At 41.5% G+C, this 18,743-nt stretch overlaps 1 protein-coding gene across 3 annotated transcripts; it reads left to right on the top strand.

The window, feature by feature from the left end:
• The first annotated feature begins 5,209 nt into the window (after nucleotides 1-5,209).
• On the top strand, nucleotides 5,210-17,735 carry LOC125744401 (uncharacterized). Of its 3 annotated transcripts, XM_049016164.1 has the most exons (6): nucleotides 5,210-5,554; nucleotides 8,511-8,648; nucleotides 8,780-8,838; nucleotides 12,774-17,103; nucleotides 17,200-17,276; nucleotides 17,397-17,735. In XM_049016164.1, the coding sequence occupies exons 4-6, from the start codon at nucleotides 12,776-12,778 to the stop codon at nucleotides 17,519-17,521; spliced, it is 4,530 nt and encodes a 1,509-aa protein (XP_048872121.1). In that variant the 5' UTR covers nucleotides 5,210-5,554; nucleotides 8,511-8,648; nucleotides 8,780-8,838; nucleotides 12,774-12,775; the 3' UTR covers nucleotides 17,522-17,735. The 3 variants fall into 3 exon arrangements, with proteins under 3 accessions (XP_048872121.1, XP_048872120.1, XP_048872119.1); XM_049016163.1 differs by lacking the exon at nucleotides 8,511-8,648; XM_049016162.1 differs by lacking the exons at nucleotides 8,511-8,648; nucleotides 8,780-8,838.
• Nucleotides 17,736-18,743: the final 1,008 nt, after the last annotated feature.

The following is an 18,743-nucleotide window of genomic DNA, read 5'->3' as shown; positions in this document are numbered from 1 at the left end:
ATAATATCTTATACAATCTAAATGGAACTAGCAACAAAGGAGATATTCATCTATGTAAATGCAGATTTCAAATAAAAACGACATGGTAGTTATTCTTTTCAGAATTCTTACTTTGTAATACTTGCACAGCTGTTTAGTCAGGTGCGATGTAATGGACATTAGAAGTATGTAAACACGGTGACAAGACAGCACACATTGAATGATGCATTGTTTCTTTTTCGCAAGTCACACAAAATCTAACGTTAGATGTCAGAAAATGTCACGACCTTTACCAGCACTGAACTGTAGGACCCAGTAATGAATTCTTTCCAGGATTATAATTTCTATTGATGTTAAATGAGCAGAAGTCTTTTTGACCGCTGTGTCGGTTTTTTCCTAAATTTTATCGGGTCACAAAATCTGATGGCAACTATCAGAAAATGTGACTTCCCTGCTGGAGCTGACTGGTGCACCCCAGGTATGAAATCGTGGAAGGGAAGTTATGGATATCTTATTGATGGATAGCTAAACTAGTTGTGCATCAATGTCTTGTTTCATGCGTTGTGTACCAATCAGCTTCAGCAGGGAGGTCACACCTTGTGGTAGCTGCCGCCAGATGTTGTGACCCCCATAAAAATCCGGGAAAAATCGGTGACACGGTAATCAAAAATACTCTAGGTCTATAGGACTTATGACAAATAAAAAATATAATTCTGTAAAGATTTCATAACTAGGGTGTACTTTAATAGGAAGGTCATCTGGATAAATGGACTAGCCAGTTATCTGGCTGAGCAATAAAACATGCTGGTCTTTACATCTTTTTATTATGTTAACCAAATTAACATAATATCTTTTTAGAAATGTACAAAGTGTGTGATTTGCCAGAGAATTTCAATATTATATTTTGCCATTAATATAATGTGACGCCCATTTACGGATGGCCACAATGTTGAACATGCGTTTTATTTATTTTACTTATGGAATTATCATAATAATTATCTTTTGCTAAGAAGATATCAATAAGAGATGAGAGATAAACCTTTTACTGTGCATAACGCTAAAGGTATGACAGCTACATTCTTATGAAATATTTGGGTAAAAATGGCAACACAGGGAGTGGCATGGTGGTGCAGTGGTTAGCACTGTTCCCTCACACCTCTGGGACCCGGGTTCGAGTCTCCGCCTGGGTCACATGGGTGCGGAGTTTGCATGTTCTCCCCATGTCGTTGTGGGGTTTCCTCCAGGTACTCCGGTTTCCCCCCACAGTCCAAAAAGATGCTGAGGCTAATTGGAGTTGCTAAAATTGTCCATAGGTGTGCATGTGTGAGTGAATGGTGTGTGAGTGTGCCCTGCGATGGGCTGGCCCCCCATCTTGGGTTGTTCCCTGCCTCATGCCCATTGCTTCTGGGATAGGCTCTGGACCCCCCGCGACCCAGTAGGATAAGCAGTTTCGAAAATGGATGGATGGGTCTAGTTGGTGATACTGTGAAAACGTGTTGCAATTATTTGACCATGATTTTTCTACTTTGTCGAGCGAATTACGGAAACGGAGTAAGAATGGTGAATCAGAGGATTGGCATTGAGGTAAGTTCTTGCTCATAGGCAGTTATATGTATGGTTTTCTGTTTAAAATTGTAAAAAGACTGAATGTATTTATATTCTCAGTTTCAGATGATGGCTCACAAACCATAGAACTGATAGCACAGATCGATTAACTGGTCAACGGGGGATTTACAGAGCAAGTATCAACGATGGAAGACTCCGGGGCAAGAAGCTTGAGATGACTACATGTTATGCAGTTTATTATAGGAGTAGTGACGTGGATTCTGGATACGATAATAGATGAGATCCTAGAGGAGGATTGCCATGCGTGCACGACATATTGTTCAAACCTACAGCGGCACTCATGTTTCTACGGTCCAGGACCATATTACCTTTTTGGTAATTATGAAAAGTTGTAAAAAAAAACTATGTACACCACCGCTTTTCTCAAACCATATATGGCTAATTGGTTTTGACAGCTGAGGTCACAAAGGTCACTAGGGGGCGGGGTCATGTTCCATCACTAGTAGTGAGTAGTGTTGTTAATTATTTCAAGATGTTGCTGGGGTGAAATTTATTTTGGGTGGTGGGCCTTTTTTTAATGTGGTTGAGTGAGAATGTTGAAAATGGCGTTTAGTGCGGACACTGATATGAAGTGGAAAATGGCTTCACGTATGGGTGCTTATGAATATGAGTGGGATTTGTCCAAAGGATGCTTTGAAGGTGAAGTTGTTGACGGGGGTGTCGGTACCAGAATATGATTGTCCTACGGTGGTCATTGACTTTACACCCCCACAGCAGTCTGTGTGTGTCTCTGTGAAATTGGCAGGGGAGGGAGGGAGAGTGGGTAGTGTGTGTGTGTGTTTGTGAAATTGGCAGGGAGGGGAGTGAAAGTAAAGAGGACCCCACTTTTCTTTAATGCGCGTGAGTAGTGAGTAGTCGGGGTGAGTAGTTTTCACATACAGCTGTTATTTACACCCCCCCATAGGTCATCCTGGTCAAACTGTAACGTACCCCAGTCACTGTCCGTGCACAATTTAATCTAGAAAATAAACACCGACCACATATCAAAGTGACATTTTATCTTTCCTTGTATAAAAAGCTTTTTTGAAGTTGGGGGTAAAGTTGGGGCAAGTAGTTTTCCCAAACATCTGTTATTTACACCCCCTGTAGATCATCCTGGGTTGAGTGTAACATACCCTGTCTGTGTCTGCGCATAACTACAAACAGAGGATGAAAGAAAACACTGTGACATACATGAAATAGACATTCGACATAATTAAGAAACAAGATAATCCTTGGTAACCTAAAACTTGACACGCTGTATTCTCATGAAATAATCCTAAGAAAAGTTAAACACGCATAAGTACATAAAACTGACGCTTTTTCTTTCCATGCATAACTTCCCTTAAAAGGAACACAACTAGCCACAGATATTTAATATGGTGAGCGGTCATAGCTTCAACTGTACTGGGTTTCCCCCTTCTGTAGAGAAACAGAAGTATCATCTACGGCCTTACCTCACTGGAAAAGGAAAAAAAGAAAACTACACGGAACATCCATAGAGTGAGTATATTATTTCTTTTATACATGTTTTATGATAAATGCTATACATTAAAATAACTGACTTTTTATTTTTTAGAGATTGCGGTATTCTGTGTTCATTCTACGAGAGACGGCGCGGATCGAGGGGGGGGGGGGGGGTACAATCTACGTAAGACCTGAATCAGCAGGTACGTATGGAACAACACCCCCTCCTATACCTGAAGCCTTATTAGATGAAATCGACAACATCAACAATGCGGTCGGCCCTGATAATGAAAATGATACGCTTTACATCTCTCAACACGACTTGCCACCCGCAGCATCTAGTGAAGCGAGGGTCTAAGAGCCCCCGTTTCCTACTGTCCATAGAGACATTATTACCTTCCTGGGGAGTTAGGGCCGGCAGGACCCGTTTTTAAGTTTAAAATGCATAAAAGCAGCACATAGATTTATGTACTGCATCAAGGCCTTTTGACTTTGTCTGGAACCTCTATTTAAACAAAATAAATTAAAGCAAAATCAAGGCAAGGCATGTCCATACACGTAAGGCAAGATAAGACCAATTCAGTTTATTTATATGATTCTCTTCAGGTTTATTTTACCATAATTTTTTATTGAAAACGAGAGGTATGCTGTCAAATGAAAGGTCCAGAAGGCCACACCAAAAGTATTAAAACCAATCTTTTCATGGATAAGGAAGCCTAACAAGGTAACCAAGAGGTAAGAAACAAAATGGATGATAAATAATTGTTTTGAGGGCATTTTATGGCTGATTTAAGGCACGACTTGGCTCCGACCCGTCTAACATAAGAGATGGGAACAGAAAGCTAACGTAGGCCGAACGTTAAGCATCTTAAATGAAAGGCATCGGGATAATCGCCTATAATGATGCACTATAACAAAATCAAACGTGACGTGAAAATGTTTAACGGACCTCGATAAAAAGGTCAGGCTCATTTAAAACAAAAGCAGATTGTTGACTATTTGGGAAACTACCTTTTCGTTACTGAAATGTAAAACTAGTTGCCAAATGACTGTTGTACGTCTTAAAAAAATACTTCATCGAATGAGTTTGTTAATGTAACATGAAAGTTTTTTCAAAGTAAGATGTACAGATGTCCGAGTGTTTTTTTTCCAGAGTCGTTTTGTTATGTGTAATGCAGCCCAAGCGTGTTTTTAAAAAGTACAAGTTTTTTCGTATTCATTTTGCGAATTAGTTTTGAAATCTAATATGAACGTGGCTTTTATTTCACAAAAGCAAAGTGAAAATTTTGTAGGCTTTTTATCAAATGAAATTTTTATAATGTAACATTAAGTTTAAATTAAAATGTATCATGTATACGTGTGTTTTATTATTCAAAATAAAAGCTGTACATATGTTTTGTTATATGTATGCAGCACGGTCGTCTTTTTAAAATGTACTAATTTTGGGGGTGGTGGGAATAAGGCGTGTTTAAAGGGGTACCTCTCATGGAATCTACCAGTCGTTTACCAGCTGATGAACCCTGAGCCACACGGGGACTGGGGAATAAGTATAGGCGGGATTAGTGTGAGAGCAGGGGTGGCCAGTCTTGTCCACAAAGGGCCCTAACTAGATTACTAATTAGAGGACTGATTGGCTGCATACACACCGGCCCTTTGCGGATAAGATTGCCCACCTATGATCTAGAGAAACTTGCTTTTTAGGATCATAGTGAACCGCACATAACCGAATGGTTCTTTTGCACCAAAAACAATTTAAAATTAGGACAAACTTATAGCTGATAAAGTCTGATGGGGACTAGGTCCTCAAGAAGATATTTTATGCAGAGCAGCTTGTTTTAACGCAATAAAGTAAAGCAGTAAACCATTCGGAAGCTACTGATTATGTTTCATTACAAAACATAAAAATTACTGAAAATTAAGAGAAAGCCAATGCTGACCTGATAAGAGGTGAAGTAAGCCTCCTACATACTAGGTGACTTAATTTTATTAGTTATGTTACACTGCAATGAACCGTTAAAAGGTTTTTATAGAATTTCATATCCCCCATTGAAAGACAAGTAATTTGGAGACGATTCCTTATCTCGTGTTCGGGAGTAGACTTTCCATAGAGATCAATGCATTTTATAAATATTACAACGCATTTTTTGACAGCAGTGAAGCGGGAGCTCATTGTGTTAAACTTCAATAAACAAAATGTACAAGTATTTCTGCTTTGGCACTCACACGAAGAAGGCTAATGGAAGTTCAAAATCCGAATATGCAATGAACTTTGCCGCAGTCCGGCACGACAAGACACCGGAAATAATGAAGCAAGGCGGCTCTGATCCAGTGTTATCGCAGGCGGTCCCCCAGCGGAGGCGGGATTAGTGTGAGGTTGGGGGTGGAGGGTTTTTACGTTTAGGATATTCGGTTAGGGTCGCACTTCAGTTTATTGAGAGAAGCCTGGCCAGGAGCTTTGGATGTGAAGGAGCAAGTCTCATGCTGGACGCCCCTTCGGCCACATGTGAGTTAGAAATTGAGGTGTATGTGGCTCCGTTTAGTTTAAAATTGTAGCTGTTTAGAAAACTTTTTGTACACGAGAATAAGAATAAGCTTCTAACAAGCATTTTATTAAATATGCGCTTGCAGACACTTGTGAATCGATATTGTATAAAAGGACACAAAAACTTGACGTTTGTGAATGTAATTTAACTTTGCGTGTTTTGGTACTAACTCTCCCTGCATTCTTCGTCGACCAAACTAAGGTTGTTCCATTGCGGCATGAAATGATCATGACATGTCTATTAGCTCCTCATATTAGGAGCCAACCTCGTAAGAGTGCTCAGATACTATCTGCGCTGATATGGCAAGAAATTTTCGTGCTCTTTAACCTTTTATATGCTAATTCCTAATTCATTTGCGGTGTAAAGGTTCAAATGCACGGTAATTTCTTGTCATAGCAGCGCAAATGCATATAAAATATGTATACATACACATTTACGCTTTTGCAGAAATCGATTGTCGCAATTATCACTTTTAAAGGTGGATGCGCACATATAAAATGTCTAGTATTTGAACCTGTAGCAAACTTAAGACAATGAGCAGCATTCTTCAGAAACACTGACTTTCTCACTTACCCAGGGGTAACGGATTTTCCTTGACAGGGGATAGTCATTCAGAGGAATCATTACATGGGTAAACTAGTATTATGAGTATTGGGGTCCGGAGTTGCTGCAAGTGCATGTCTGTTTTGGTAGGGGGAGCCAAATATCCTGGATTTCAGGAGATAATGTTTCCTGTTGTAAGTATGTGGGATGGCTGAAAGTCATTCATTTGGGCTGCTGCTGTTGCGGTACTCTTGGAAAGTGAGCGATGTCCCTGGCGGGCCGGAGCAGGGAAACGTTGTGGATAAGGAATTCTACTACTGTCTGAGGTCGACTATGTCAGCCTGTATTATATCTATTATAATCAGTGGTCATCGGGTCAAACGTACCGGTTGTTACGAAAAAGAAGTATCTTCACGATTTGTCCGTGCATAAAACTTCCAGAACATAAAAGGAAACGCCCTGGCGTACATAAAAAAATATATATTCGGCATAAATAAGAAAAAAGATAATCAGAAGTAACCTAAAGCTTTTACACGTTGTTTTCTCTTTAAATTAAAGTTAAACGCGCATATATAAGTATTTATGTGAATATCACTACGAATTCCCCCCACGTGCTCGGTTTCACGGTGTTAGAGTAAAAGTAGATATTGTATAATCCTGCGTGAATGTCGGCGGGACAGGGAGAGGTCAACGTGACACCTACATTGAACCACTGACCCGGCTCGAAGCCCAGCATGTAGGCCAGAGTGGGTTTAAATTTGACCCATTATTTCTGGTGACTGGTTACATTACACGAGGGGTTAATCTCGTTGTATGACATGGCAACCATGCTTTATAGATTCCTAATATCTGATTTAAATTTTCTGAGGGAAAATTAAAGGAATCTGTGCATCTCCCACAGGATCACTGTCATTTTTGAGTCTTTGTGAGTGTTTTTAGCCATAAGGTACCTATACATCCTCTCTCTTAATGTTCGGTTAAATCTTTCTACGACGGAAGCTTTAAGTTCACTACCTGTGGTGAAATGCGTGATTTTATGACTTTTAAAAATTTTCTGAAAAGTCCGATTTAAAGGGGTGGGAGGTTTTATAGGTGGATTTATTTCAGGAGCATACAGTTTTTGTTTAAAAAGATGATTACACAAATATACAGGTTTTAAATGTTTTTTTTTTTTGTCAAAGAGTTTAAAAAAATGTGTTGTGCATTCGATTACAACCGTGACGGTTGTTGAGGTAGATTAGTGATGTCACATGCAAAAAGGACAATGTAGTAGCTTTTTCAGTGATATAGGTATGTAGAGCAGAAAACATCTGATTAACATCGATAGGGTGGTTATTACGAAATTTATATGCAACTATGTCTACAATTAAGGCATAAAGGCATAAAATACAAAAATATGATTTCAATCAAATTCATTGTCAGGAATATAAGGTGGTGTATTCAGGGACGGATTACGGACCGGGCCAGCGGGGCTGCTGCCCAGGGGCCCTTGGGGTGCAGGGGGCCCGTGGGGCCCCTAGCCCAAAACAATTTGCAACGCTTATCAACAATGTATTTTCGTTTGTCTATTTTAGAGGGCCTACATTCTTTGATCCTCTGCCTACAAGGGCCCCTGACCCTATAGGGAGGGCGTTTGGCTGCCAAGGGCCCTTGAATTGTGGTGGTTGTGGTGGTGGTGCTGGTGGTGGTGGGGGGGGCCCTCGTGAATGTTTTGCCCAGGGGCCCACACAACCCATAATCCGTCCCTGGGTGTATTGGTTCGAGAGGGGGATATAAGGCTTTCGAAGGAACAAACAGGCACAGTTTGTTTCGTTCGGAAATATTTTATTAAAAGTCATAGAAAATTATATATCATAAGCTTTGATAAGTAATCCCTTAATAATAATAATGGTGCAGGTTATTTACACTCGGACATGCCATCATCACCCACCTTCACTTTAAGCCTGGGGAGCCCGTTTCAGTCCTGGCAGGAGCCCAACACGTAATTCCTGAGAAATGCCGAAGCGATGTGCGCTCTGTCCCACGGTTGAGCTCCGGTCAGCACTGAGTTTTCCTCCTTCCTTTATACTAAATTGGGTGCTGTCTAAGTCAACTGTGCACGTGTGGGCCGGCAATGAGCTGGCTAGGCTCACCCCTCCCCTCAGACAGTGCGCACTTGGTCCTCCAGTTCTCATGAGAAACAAGACAAACGTCCTTGGGCACATCTGAGTGGAGTAAGACTGTTGCAGCTGTAAAATGTATCGGGTAACAATTTCTCTTTCTCAGAGGAACAAGGTCAGCGTCGCAAAACAAGAATTCCTTAGGACAAGATAAGTGTCCCACAAACAAGTTGTGTTTTTCTGGAGTTAATTGTATAACTCGTCCTTTTCATAGTGATATGGCTGAATCTTGGACGTATTGGAGGACGCATTAGAATCTCAGGGTGGTTGGTCCATACACGAACAGAATCATTCAGTACCTCCATCACCTCATATGTGTATCTGCTAGGTGGAGTTGGAGATGCTCCAAACTGTGAGTACTGGTGTTGGAGAATCACAACTTTCCAGAATATTACAGTAATAGGAGGACACTGAACAACTCTTATTAATTCTACACTATGCTATGTGGGCGACGTAATCGCCTGTGAATTCTTTCTCTTACAGATAGGCAGGCGCATATGAGACTTTTGGGAGTTCCCCCTTCTCTCTCCCCCATCAGCTGAGTAAGTAAAACCTTTGATCTCGAATAACAGCCTATGAACACGCATAATCATCCCTTGGAACATCCTGACATTTGCTTTTTTTTATCAATATCATACAAGAACAGAGGACTAACCTTTTCTAAAAAAAACATTGAACATAATCCCGCGTAATGTGTTGCCAATAGCATTCCCCGTGGCGAGCTGGTTTTTCAGTTTCCGGTTACAAATTCCTCCGATCAGTCCAGATATCATGTAACACTAAATCAAAGTGGATGTAAAAGTAATTCTTCTCCGGTGGAAACAGGCAAGAATGCTGTCTTTGACTGGGATGATTAACCTCGCAGCTGTAGCAGTTTTTCTGCTGATGCTACCTGATGACTCTGGCTAAAAGTCCCACTGTTGCACTGATCGTGAGAGCTGCTGCACGATCTGTCTTTGCTGTGCCGGCTGAAGTCAAACAAAAAATCTAACCATGATGCATTGCGTTAGGACCAGAATGCATTGCTTTAAGCTAGTGCTGTAAGCGGCTGCATGAAGTCGAACACACCCATAACTGACCCTGCCCAAGAAGGCTCGGGCCTACTGTGCTTGTCTCAGAGGAGGAGGAAAAGATTCCCAGCGACTTTACACAGCCAGTTATAAAAAGTGTTGTAAAGCTGTAAAAAAAAAAAAACCTAAGTCTTTAGCTCCTAAGAAGAGGAAAGGTCAGCTCTTGGGGACATATTTTAAGAAAACAACGAGAACATGAAGAATGGCTCTAGGTCACTACCTCTCCACAGATGCACAAAATGAGTTAGGCGCAGCTCTCCATAGAGCAATGATGTAGAAATCAACCCTTTAAATTCCATTTCCGATCAGGATGTTTTGGATTTTGTAATACCTGGATCGCGGAATTTCTCTTTTGACCTGAACTCTACAGAGAGTTGTACAACCTGATTCTGGCTACAAACACGCATTTAAGGGATTCAGTGCTATTCATTAACCGTGAGGTTTTCAAAAACAGCTACGCACTATTTGCTCTGTCTCTCTTCAGACAGTGAGCTAGACGGAGGTGCCCTCTCACCCATCAGCAGCAGCATCTGTTGGCTGGATTTATGGTTCACAGCACCAATAGTCCGAAGCATGAGTCTCATTTTCCAAACCTGCTTCGACAATGTGATTGAAATGAAATCCAGAAGAGCGGTTTTGGTGAGCTGTTAATCATGACCACTCACCAGCTGGAATGTGTATTACAGGTCCTCTTGGAGGATGCTTTTGGGGGTGTGTGGCCTAGTGATTTATTACCCTCTCACATAGAGAGAAGACGCACTTTTCTGGTGACAAATACCCACGACCGACATAGAGAGGGTGAACTCTGGGTCAGGATGATTTTGGAGCCCATAGCGGAGATGGCTTCCTTTTTTGATTACTACGCTTATAATTATCATATGAATACTGATATTTGCAAATGGGTGGACAATCAGCACCTGCTTTATGATCACAGGGGCACCGGCTCAGCCCACTGAGCCACACGCTGCCAGTTTGTGGTTGTCTGGCATGTGCCAGATCGACAGATCACCTTTGACATTTTAACTTTTCTTAACATGTTTTGCAGTGCTTCCCAATTTCTCCAATTAACTGGATTAAACTTTTAGCATTGGTCTCCTGACCTGGCATATTATCTAAAAATTGGACCCTGTTATTCAGTTCGGCTTACTTTAAGTTACCTGCCCAAGCCTGATTACCAAACAATCTGTTTTTTTTTTAACCATTCCTACATTGTCATCCTTGCATAATCACCCTTATGTTTTCATTGGCTTAATCTCTTAATAATCGGTAAATCAATCAACTTTGCAATTGTTTAAAAATGATGTGAGGGGGATATAGGGCTCTTGAAGGAACCAACAGGCACACTTAGGTTCACTCAAAAACGCTTTATTACAAGTAATACAAAATAGCCTTTCATTAAAATCAATACCAAGATACTGGATCAAAGGCAATGCAAAATAACCTTGCATTACAAGTGATATCTAATAGTATTATATATCATAATAAAATTTTGAATACAAATGATTATATGTGTGTATATATATGAAAGAAACAATAAAACATGCCAACATGGAAAATGCAAATTGATATTATATGATTCTCATATAATGATAATTAATCCCAATAATTTAATTAATACACAGACACTGCAAAGCTATTCACACTCGGACGTGTATCTTCATTCTCAGACTGGGGAGCCCCTTTCAGTCCTGGCAGGAGACCAACACATGAGTCCTGAGAAAGTGCCGGGCGATGCGGTGCTCTATCCCATGGCTGACCTCCGGTCAGCACTGAGATCTCCCCCTTCCTTTATACTAATTTTGGGCGCTGCGTGCGGGCAGGGGATGAGCTGGCTGGGCTCACCCCTCCCCTCAGGAAATGCGTTCTTAAACTTCCAATTTTGTCCAGGTAATGCTGCTTGTAGTTTAAATCAAAAATAATAAGACAAGTTTCCATGATCAACACATCAGTATCAGTATCCCATACACACCAATCGCAAGATAAGGTTTCAATCAAAAATAATTAGACAAATATCCTCGATCTACTTCCCCTTTCTTCTGAGAACATCTTCTGAGAACGAGATAAGCGTCCCACACACTAATCGATTATGTTTAAAACATATGTTGGACCACCCTTTCTTCCCAGGAAAACCCCTCAGAAAAACAAAGTAAGCGTCCTTGAATAGAGTTGGCATCCCGTAAATCAGAAATAACAAGACAAGTGTCCTTGAACAGAATAAGTGTCTCAGGACAAGAGTTTTAGGACAAGATAAGCATCTTGATTCCTCTCATGAGAAGTTATTCATGAGAAACAAGTTGTATAAGTGATCAGTGAAAAACACGTGTATGCAGTTTCGACCTTGGCACAATAATAATATGGGTGAATCATGGACGACGTATCCGAATCTCAGGATGATCAGTCCATACACGAGCAGAATCAATCCACACCTCAATCATCTCGTATGTATGTCTGCTGGGTGGGGTTGAAGGTACTCCACCAAAATGTGAGTAGTGAAGATGGACAAGTACAACCTCTCAAATCATCACAGTAATAGGGGGACATTCAACATATTTCTTTAATTGTATGCTACGTGAGCGACGTGGCCAGTGGCGGGGCCACCTGTGAGTTCGTCTTAATACAGCAATCAACTTTACAATTGGTGTATCGTGTTTGATTAGTTCACTCATGAATAACAAGGTTATATCACTTTCTTGTTATCAAATCGAACTTTTATTCCATGCTCAAGGTAAAAAAGAACATTTTATTGAAATGTGTTATGACATTATAAATCACAGGTAACAGAACATACATTCCTCTTCTTTGAAATGATTTGTTCAGCACACTTGAGTGGGGTCTGCACATAGGTGTAAATTATGGGGGGGAATGAGGAGGTTGTTACAGCCCCCCACCAATAATCAAAACCGGATAATACAACCTCCCCCAATAATCCTGGATGGAGACCTCAACCCCAGCCCAATGTTCAAGCCAAAGATACGCTCTTGGGCCTGCATGTTCATAACGTTCACTTTCCTAATATTCTTTAGTGTTACTTTTAATAATTACTTTTCATTTATTCCTTACTCCCACAGTTGATAGTGTTCAGGGTTTGAATCCAATAATCATTAAAGAAATATGCATGGTTTTGTATAATATTCTAGAGTTAAAAAATTCTTGGAGTTGTGACTGAACTGCTCTGCATAGATCAAAACATATGTTCATAGCGCAAGTGTTGGTTACCTCTGGAAACTTTAAGCAGATTATGATTTTCCTTTCCATATCTCTTTTATGACCAGAATGTACCTGATATCCATGTGCGGGGCACCTGTGGTTTCAGAATGGTACAGAGCCTTGAAAGAATCTGTACATTACTGACATAGTAATGAAGGTTTTTGATGTCTTATTTGTTTTTGTATCTTATCATCCTGCAGATATGATTGTCTTCCATCACCCAAGCAAAAGTGGATTCCAATTAGGACAAGAGAATTCCAGCCCAATGCAAGCTTCTACATGGACAGCGAGTGGATTGAATAATCCACCGCTAGGGCCAGGCCTAAATTCGATACCCAATATTTACCAGCATGCTTTTAAAGGGGGGGCTAATGGAATTCATTACACCCACGTTGATCAACATCAGCCAGAATTGCATACTCAAATATCACAGATGCAAAGATATGTTGAAAATGGAAGTCAATGGAATCATCAGCTGCCACAGGCGCCGACAGCACATAACACAGTCACACAAGCAAATTTCAGAGCGACTGCTTCGTCATTGGCATCAAGAAATCAATCTGTGTTTGGCAGAAGTGGTCCCTGCACTACCCTGTCAAGCAACGGAGTTCAGTGGCGTCCATCATCAAGCTGGTATTCTATTCAGAATCCACGCGTGGTACAAGTGGTAGTAAGTGCTCAACAACTAACAAATTGTGGCCAGGAGGCAAGTCCAGTACATGGGCCAGTGACATGGGGACATGGACAAGGTAAATCTGCAGTCGGTTCGTCAGTGGTGCCAAGTGCCAGCACAAACTATCAGCCTACCGGTCTTGAAGGCTTTTGTGCAACTTCAAGAATAAAGGCAAAGGGATCACACACAAACGGTTCTACAAAAGCTGTTGACATAGTCTCAGCTTTCCAAAGTGGGGATGACTTTATGTTCAGAAAAATCTGTGACCAAGATAGTATGCCGAGTTGGAAATCAAGCACAGCGCTGGTGGGTGCTAAAGAAATCAACCAGACAATCTCTAGCACCCCAGACCTGCCTCCCTTGACCTTGAATCCAAACTCATCTTTTGCAAAGAGCAGCAGTAACTCAAACGCTACTTGTAATTCCAGCAGTCTCCATGTACACCCTTCATCTGGCCCAAATGACAATCGACAGCCTCACAAGAACTTACCCAGTAATTCCAGTGATAGCGCCATCCCTTACAGCTCCATATTTATCCAGCAGCAAAGTAATATTGTTCCTGCCGTGCTTCGGCCCTCACCACCTGCACCACAACAAGAGAAAAGCATTAGCAATAATTCCCAAGGATCAGGAGTTTCATACGGGAATTTCTCAAACATTACTTGTAATTCCAGCAGTCTCCATGTACAGCCTTCATCTGGCCCAAATGACAATCGACAGCCTCACCATAACTTACCCAGTACTTCCAGTGATAGCGCCATCCCTTACAGCTCCACATTTATCCAGCAGCAAAGTAATATTGTTCCTGCCGTGCTTCGGCCCTCACCACCTGCACCACAACAAGAGAAAAGCATTAGCAATAGTTCCCAAGGATCAGGGAATTTATCTCATGTTTACCAAAACCAGGATTTGCCACATCAGAGGTTATGCCAAAATAGAGCTGCAGAATTCTCTGCTTTAGGCCAAGAGAATGATCAAGCAAGTCACAGAATATCAAGTATGGAGTCCACAAATTCTTCCTCAGTGTTTGCTGCTGATCCTCATACTTTAAAATGGAGCTACAGTTGGCCTTCAAAGCATATAGTGAAGTCATGTGGCCAGCAAGACAGTGGAAAGAAAACTGACCCTTCAGCAAATCAACAGAGAAAGGAGTATTATGCCTCAGTGGTGGAGGACAGACAAAGAAATCCTGAAAACAGTCCATCTCCAAGTAACACTTTGGTTGTGGAGCAAAATCAGATGCCTATAGGCACTACTGAAGTTGACACTACTGAAGTTGACTCTGTCGAGCCTTCAGGAAGGTACAATTACCAGGATGATTCTGAGAACAGATCCAAGTGTCTGGATGCTGAGACTTTGTCTCCAGCATGTGTTCGGCAAATTGAGTTCATCAAGAACCAAAATAAAATGTCTACGTCATTGATGGGGATGAAAGCAATTGCAGTTGTTCCTCCGATATCACAGCAGTCGAGCACTGACCAAGCAAGCAGTATTGCAAATGAAGATAAAGAGTGCAAGATTCAGACTTCTTTTCCCGATAAAAGTGCTGAAGGGAATCCCGAAAGTGAAGCAAATAATTCTGGTTTATCTCATAATGTAAAAGTCGGCATATCCACCGTTTCCTCATCAGACAAATCTTTATGTGACATAACACCTGAAATCTCCACAGCTGTAGTTAAAGCAGGGCTATCGATCCAGCAGTCTGCTGCGTCAGCAGAAAACCCTGCTGTCAGTATTGGGAGCAGTCCTCCTCGGCTGAGTGGCAATAAAGACCAGGAATTACTTATGAAGGAGGATACATTTGATTTATCGACAGTACCTCTCATTTCTTGGACTGCTGACAAACTCCGGGAGTTAATTGCCACACTTGAAGATGTTTCAACACCATCTGACACCAAGGTGGAGGAGAGTTCAACACCTCATATTGTTAGAACTTTTTGGAGCGGCTGGGAGCAAAATCTCTACTATGCATTAAATTCAAATGTTGTGGAGACTATTGTTGATACTTGGAGGACATGCACCGAAGATGAAAACCCAGTCATATTTTCAGAAATGAATGCTTCATGCAAACTAGCAGAAAAGTGTCTCATTTTGGGATCAGATGACTACATTTCTAATGATCTAGATTGTACGCCATTGCCGGTCAATCTCTGTGAATGGACTGACAATGTAGACAAACGCCACGTAAACCCAGTGAGACCTGGAATGCACATAACTGAGAGGGAGAATCAGAGAACAAAGGCTGATGAGATGGAGAAGTGCAAAGTGGAAGAACCTGTCACTGACACAATGGATGTTGAATTACTGCAGAAACAGTTCCAGACTGAGAAGCTAGGCCCTCTGGAGGAGGTGTCTGATCCCCTGTCCTTGTTAGAGATTAAGGTTTTATCACCTACAGAGGCAAGAAAACTGCAACTTTTTGACAGCCAACAAAGACAGAATGACACAGCAGAGGATCCTCAAACTAAGCATGCAGAAGAAAGCATCTTGGAACTTAAAACCAAGATGTCCGCTGCCATTGACAGTGACTTAAACGTTGATCTTGAAGTTCCTACAGCAGCTGCCGTAGCTTCCGAGCAGCTGTCGAGCAAACAGCTTTCACAAAAGCTGTGCCGAAGCGAGAGTAACGAAACCATTACTAAAGATGCGACTTTAGAGACAATTCTTAAGGAAAGTACTGTGAAGGGTATGCGATTGGGGGGCCTTCAGGGAAAGTTCATAGGGACTGTGTCACACTCTTTAAGTTTTCACAACAGAAAGAAGGAAAAACTGATGCAGAAATCCAAATCCACGCTGCCATTTCAGAAACAGTTACTTGAAAATGTTGAGACGGTTCAAAAGGAGTTACCCAGTTCCTTCCCTATTTCTAGCATTAAAAAGTATGTGGATTGCAGTCGCAGTAATCAACAAAAAACATTAAATGGCACAAAGAATCACAACGAAGACTCTTTGAAGGTCCCAAAACTGTCTCTTAGCAGCACATGCTGTCAAAGCCAGCTAGCAAGTGAAAGCAAGGCTGAAATTCTGAGAAGTGAAAGGTCTCAGATAGTGTCAGTGGTGGTAGAAGGAGGCATTGCCAGTCTAGCTTTATATGGTTCTTCTGCTCAAAGACAGAAACGCGTAGCTGTATTCAACAGACAGCCTGATCTTAGGCCTAGTACAAGCACCGTGACTGGGCCTCCTACAAAAAATACTCTAGAATTTCACTCCCAGAAGAGAAATCTTTTGGAAGAGGGCCACCGTGAAAAAGGTAGTACAGCAAAGCAAAAAGTATATTCATCCTGGGAGAAAAGTTTGGTTCATCAAGGGGATGATTTAAAATCAAAGGGGATGTCAACCAGAAATAGCACAGAAAAGGGTTCACATAAATTTGGTAATGGAGATGCTGAAAAACCAAAGCTGTCATCAAAAATCGCAAAGATTGGGGAGGAAGCCGACAGTTTCAACTGTAGGGTATCTTCTCCAAAACAGGTTTCTCTAGTCAAAATCAACTGTAATAAATATAGGAACTATACAAGCATGACTTCTACTGTCAGTTCTGCTTCCAAAGTTGTTCACAGGACAGACCCGGGGCAAATAAAGAGTGGGATGGTCCACAAGAAACCCCAGCTGTCAAAAGATGATGAACAGCTGCTGTGTATCAATGGGAAGAAAAGGAAATCTTCCAAAAAGGGGGGACCAGTTCAGGCATCAAAGAAGATGTGCAGATCAATCTCCAGCTTTCCTGTGGGGAAAAGCAAAAGTGAGATCATTGAACCTGGCTCCAATGCCAGTGAAGGAAAAGGTTCTGGATGTCAAGCAGTTGTCGACGTCTCAAGAGGCAATGGTGATAAAGAACCCCTTGGAAGAACTTACAGGTAAGCATAGTGGAATGGGAGGTGAAGTGTGTCTTGGTTGGTATTGCTCTTTGGGGGGGTGCTGCTCTGCTTTGACTGATGAGATATGAAATTCAGAATTTCTCCAGACTCTACCTGTCCCCAAGGAAGTGACCACACTGAAGCACTAAAGACGATATTTTTGAAAGTGAAAAGTAAGTCTGTTATGAGTGAATTGGCCAGATTTGGTGTGGATATTCAATTTTTTTGCTTGTGTATGGAGATGCTGAGTTTTTATAATCAGTGTACTACAAATTTATAATGCTATCTTACAGGTCACCAGTGGTATGATCCAAATAAAGACCCAGTCTTCCCTGATGCTCCCTCACACAGAGTTGGCAAGTCACGAATAACCTATGAGGAGTACAAGAAACGATATTTAGGAAAGGCTGTGAAATGACAGATCTCAGAATGCACTGCATGGCTTGACACCATTCTGCTTTACCATGTTTCCAATGGAAACTCACTTTCTCATCTCTCCCTTTAAATGCAGGAATACCTTACAGAATTGTATCACATTCATAAACAGGAATTGTTGTATTTTTTTTACTTTGAAATATTATTCTGTACCTAAATTAAATGACAATAAGTACAATAAATATGCATAAGTGTGACCTGTGTAGTGAGGACAACATTGAGACACATGTTTCCTATTTAGTATTACTTGTAACTATAGGCCCTATTAGTTGCAATTATAGGTCCAATTGATTTGGGCAAAAGCCTGTTATGAAGAAACAAGTGGGATATGGCTTTTGCTTTGGGGTTAATGAAGTATTAGGATACATTGATTAAATATGTGGGTAGGGGGATGTGTTGTCTTTGGAAGTGAAAAGTGTAAGATCACACAGACACACAGACACCTAGCCAAGACCATCCAGAAAGGAAGACGAAGGAAGACTAACATTCCAAGTTTTACAACCTCTGGAAGGTGAGGGATGTACCATCTTCAATCTGATGAAAAAGGTACTGGGGAAGGATAAGCAGCCTCCCAGTTTGAAGATAAAGCTCTGAGCCTGGTGCAAGTAGGGGCCCCCAGCTGGTCTAGGCTTGATCGGAGTGCAGCCTTCAGTAGTATGGACGAGAATGGGGAAAGCCACACACACACACACACGATGCCTGCGAGAGAATTGGTTATACATTGTATGTCTCATCTAAGTGTTCAAAATGTGTCTGGGTAAATATCTTGGTATGATACCTGCACTCTACAGAGGGTGGGGGTATGATTTTGAGTTGCTGCAGTGAAATTTCGGGAAAAATGGACTAGCCTGCTGCTACATTGATTTTCAGGGTGTCATTGAATTCAGCCTCTGTAGGTTGATCATTTTTCATTTCCATCAAGTGATGTGGCATCCTTCCGTTCCTAACACATTACCCAGTACATATCAGTATAGAGGGGCAGCATGGTGGTGCACTGGTTAGCACTTTTGCCTCACACCTCTGGGACCTGGGTTCGAGTCTCCGCCTGGGTCACATGTGTGTGGAGTTTGCATGTTCTCCCCATGTCATCGTGGGGTTTCCTCCAGTTACCCCGGTTTCCCCCCACAGTCCAAAGACATGCTGAGGCTAATTGGAGTTACTAAATTTCCCGTAGGTGTGCATGTGTGAGTGAATGGTGTGTGTGT

Source organism: Brienomyrus brachyistius, chromosome 6 (assembly GCF_023856365.1).
Source record: "Brienomyrus brachyistius isolate T26 chromosome 6, BBRACH_0.4, whole genome shotgun sequence".
In the NCBI taxonomy this organism is placed as follows: Eukaryota; Metazoa; Chordata; class Actinopteri; order Osteoglossiformes; family Mormyridae; genus Brienomyrus; species Brienomyrus brachyistius.
The sequence above is the reverse complement of the archived record's forward strand: the minus strand, read 5'-3'. Positions and strand labels throughout refer to the sequence as shown.

Bases quoted from the DNA above. Each gene is read 5' to 3' on its own strand.
- LOC125744401 (XM_049016162.1), top strand. From the start codon at position 5,530: ATGCTGGACGCCCCTTCGGCCACAT. The intron at 5,555-12,773 runs GTGAGTTAGAAA...ATCATCCTGCAG, and splicing joins GGACGCCCCTTCGGCCACAT to ATATGATTGTCTTCCATCAC. The intron at 17,104-17,199 runs GTAAGCATAGTG...TATGAAATTCAG, and splicing joins CCCCTTGGAAGAACTTACAG to AATTTCTCCAGACTCTACCT.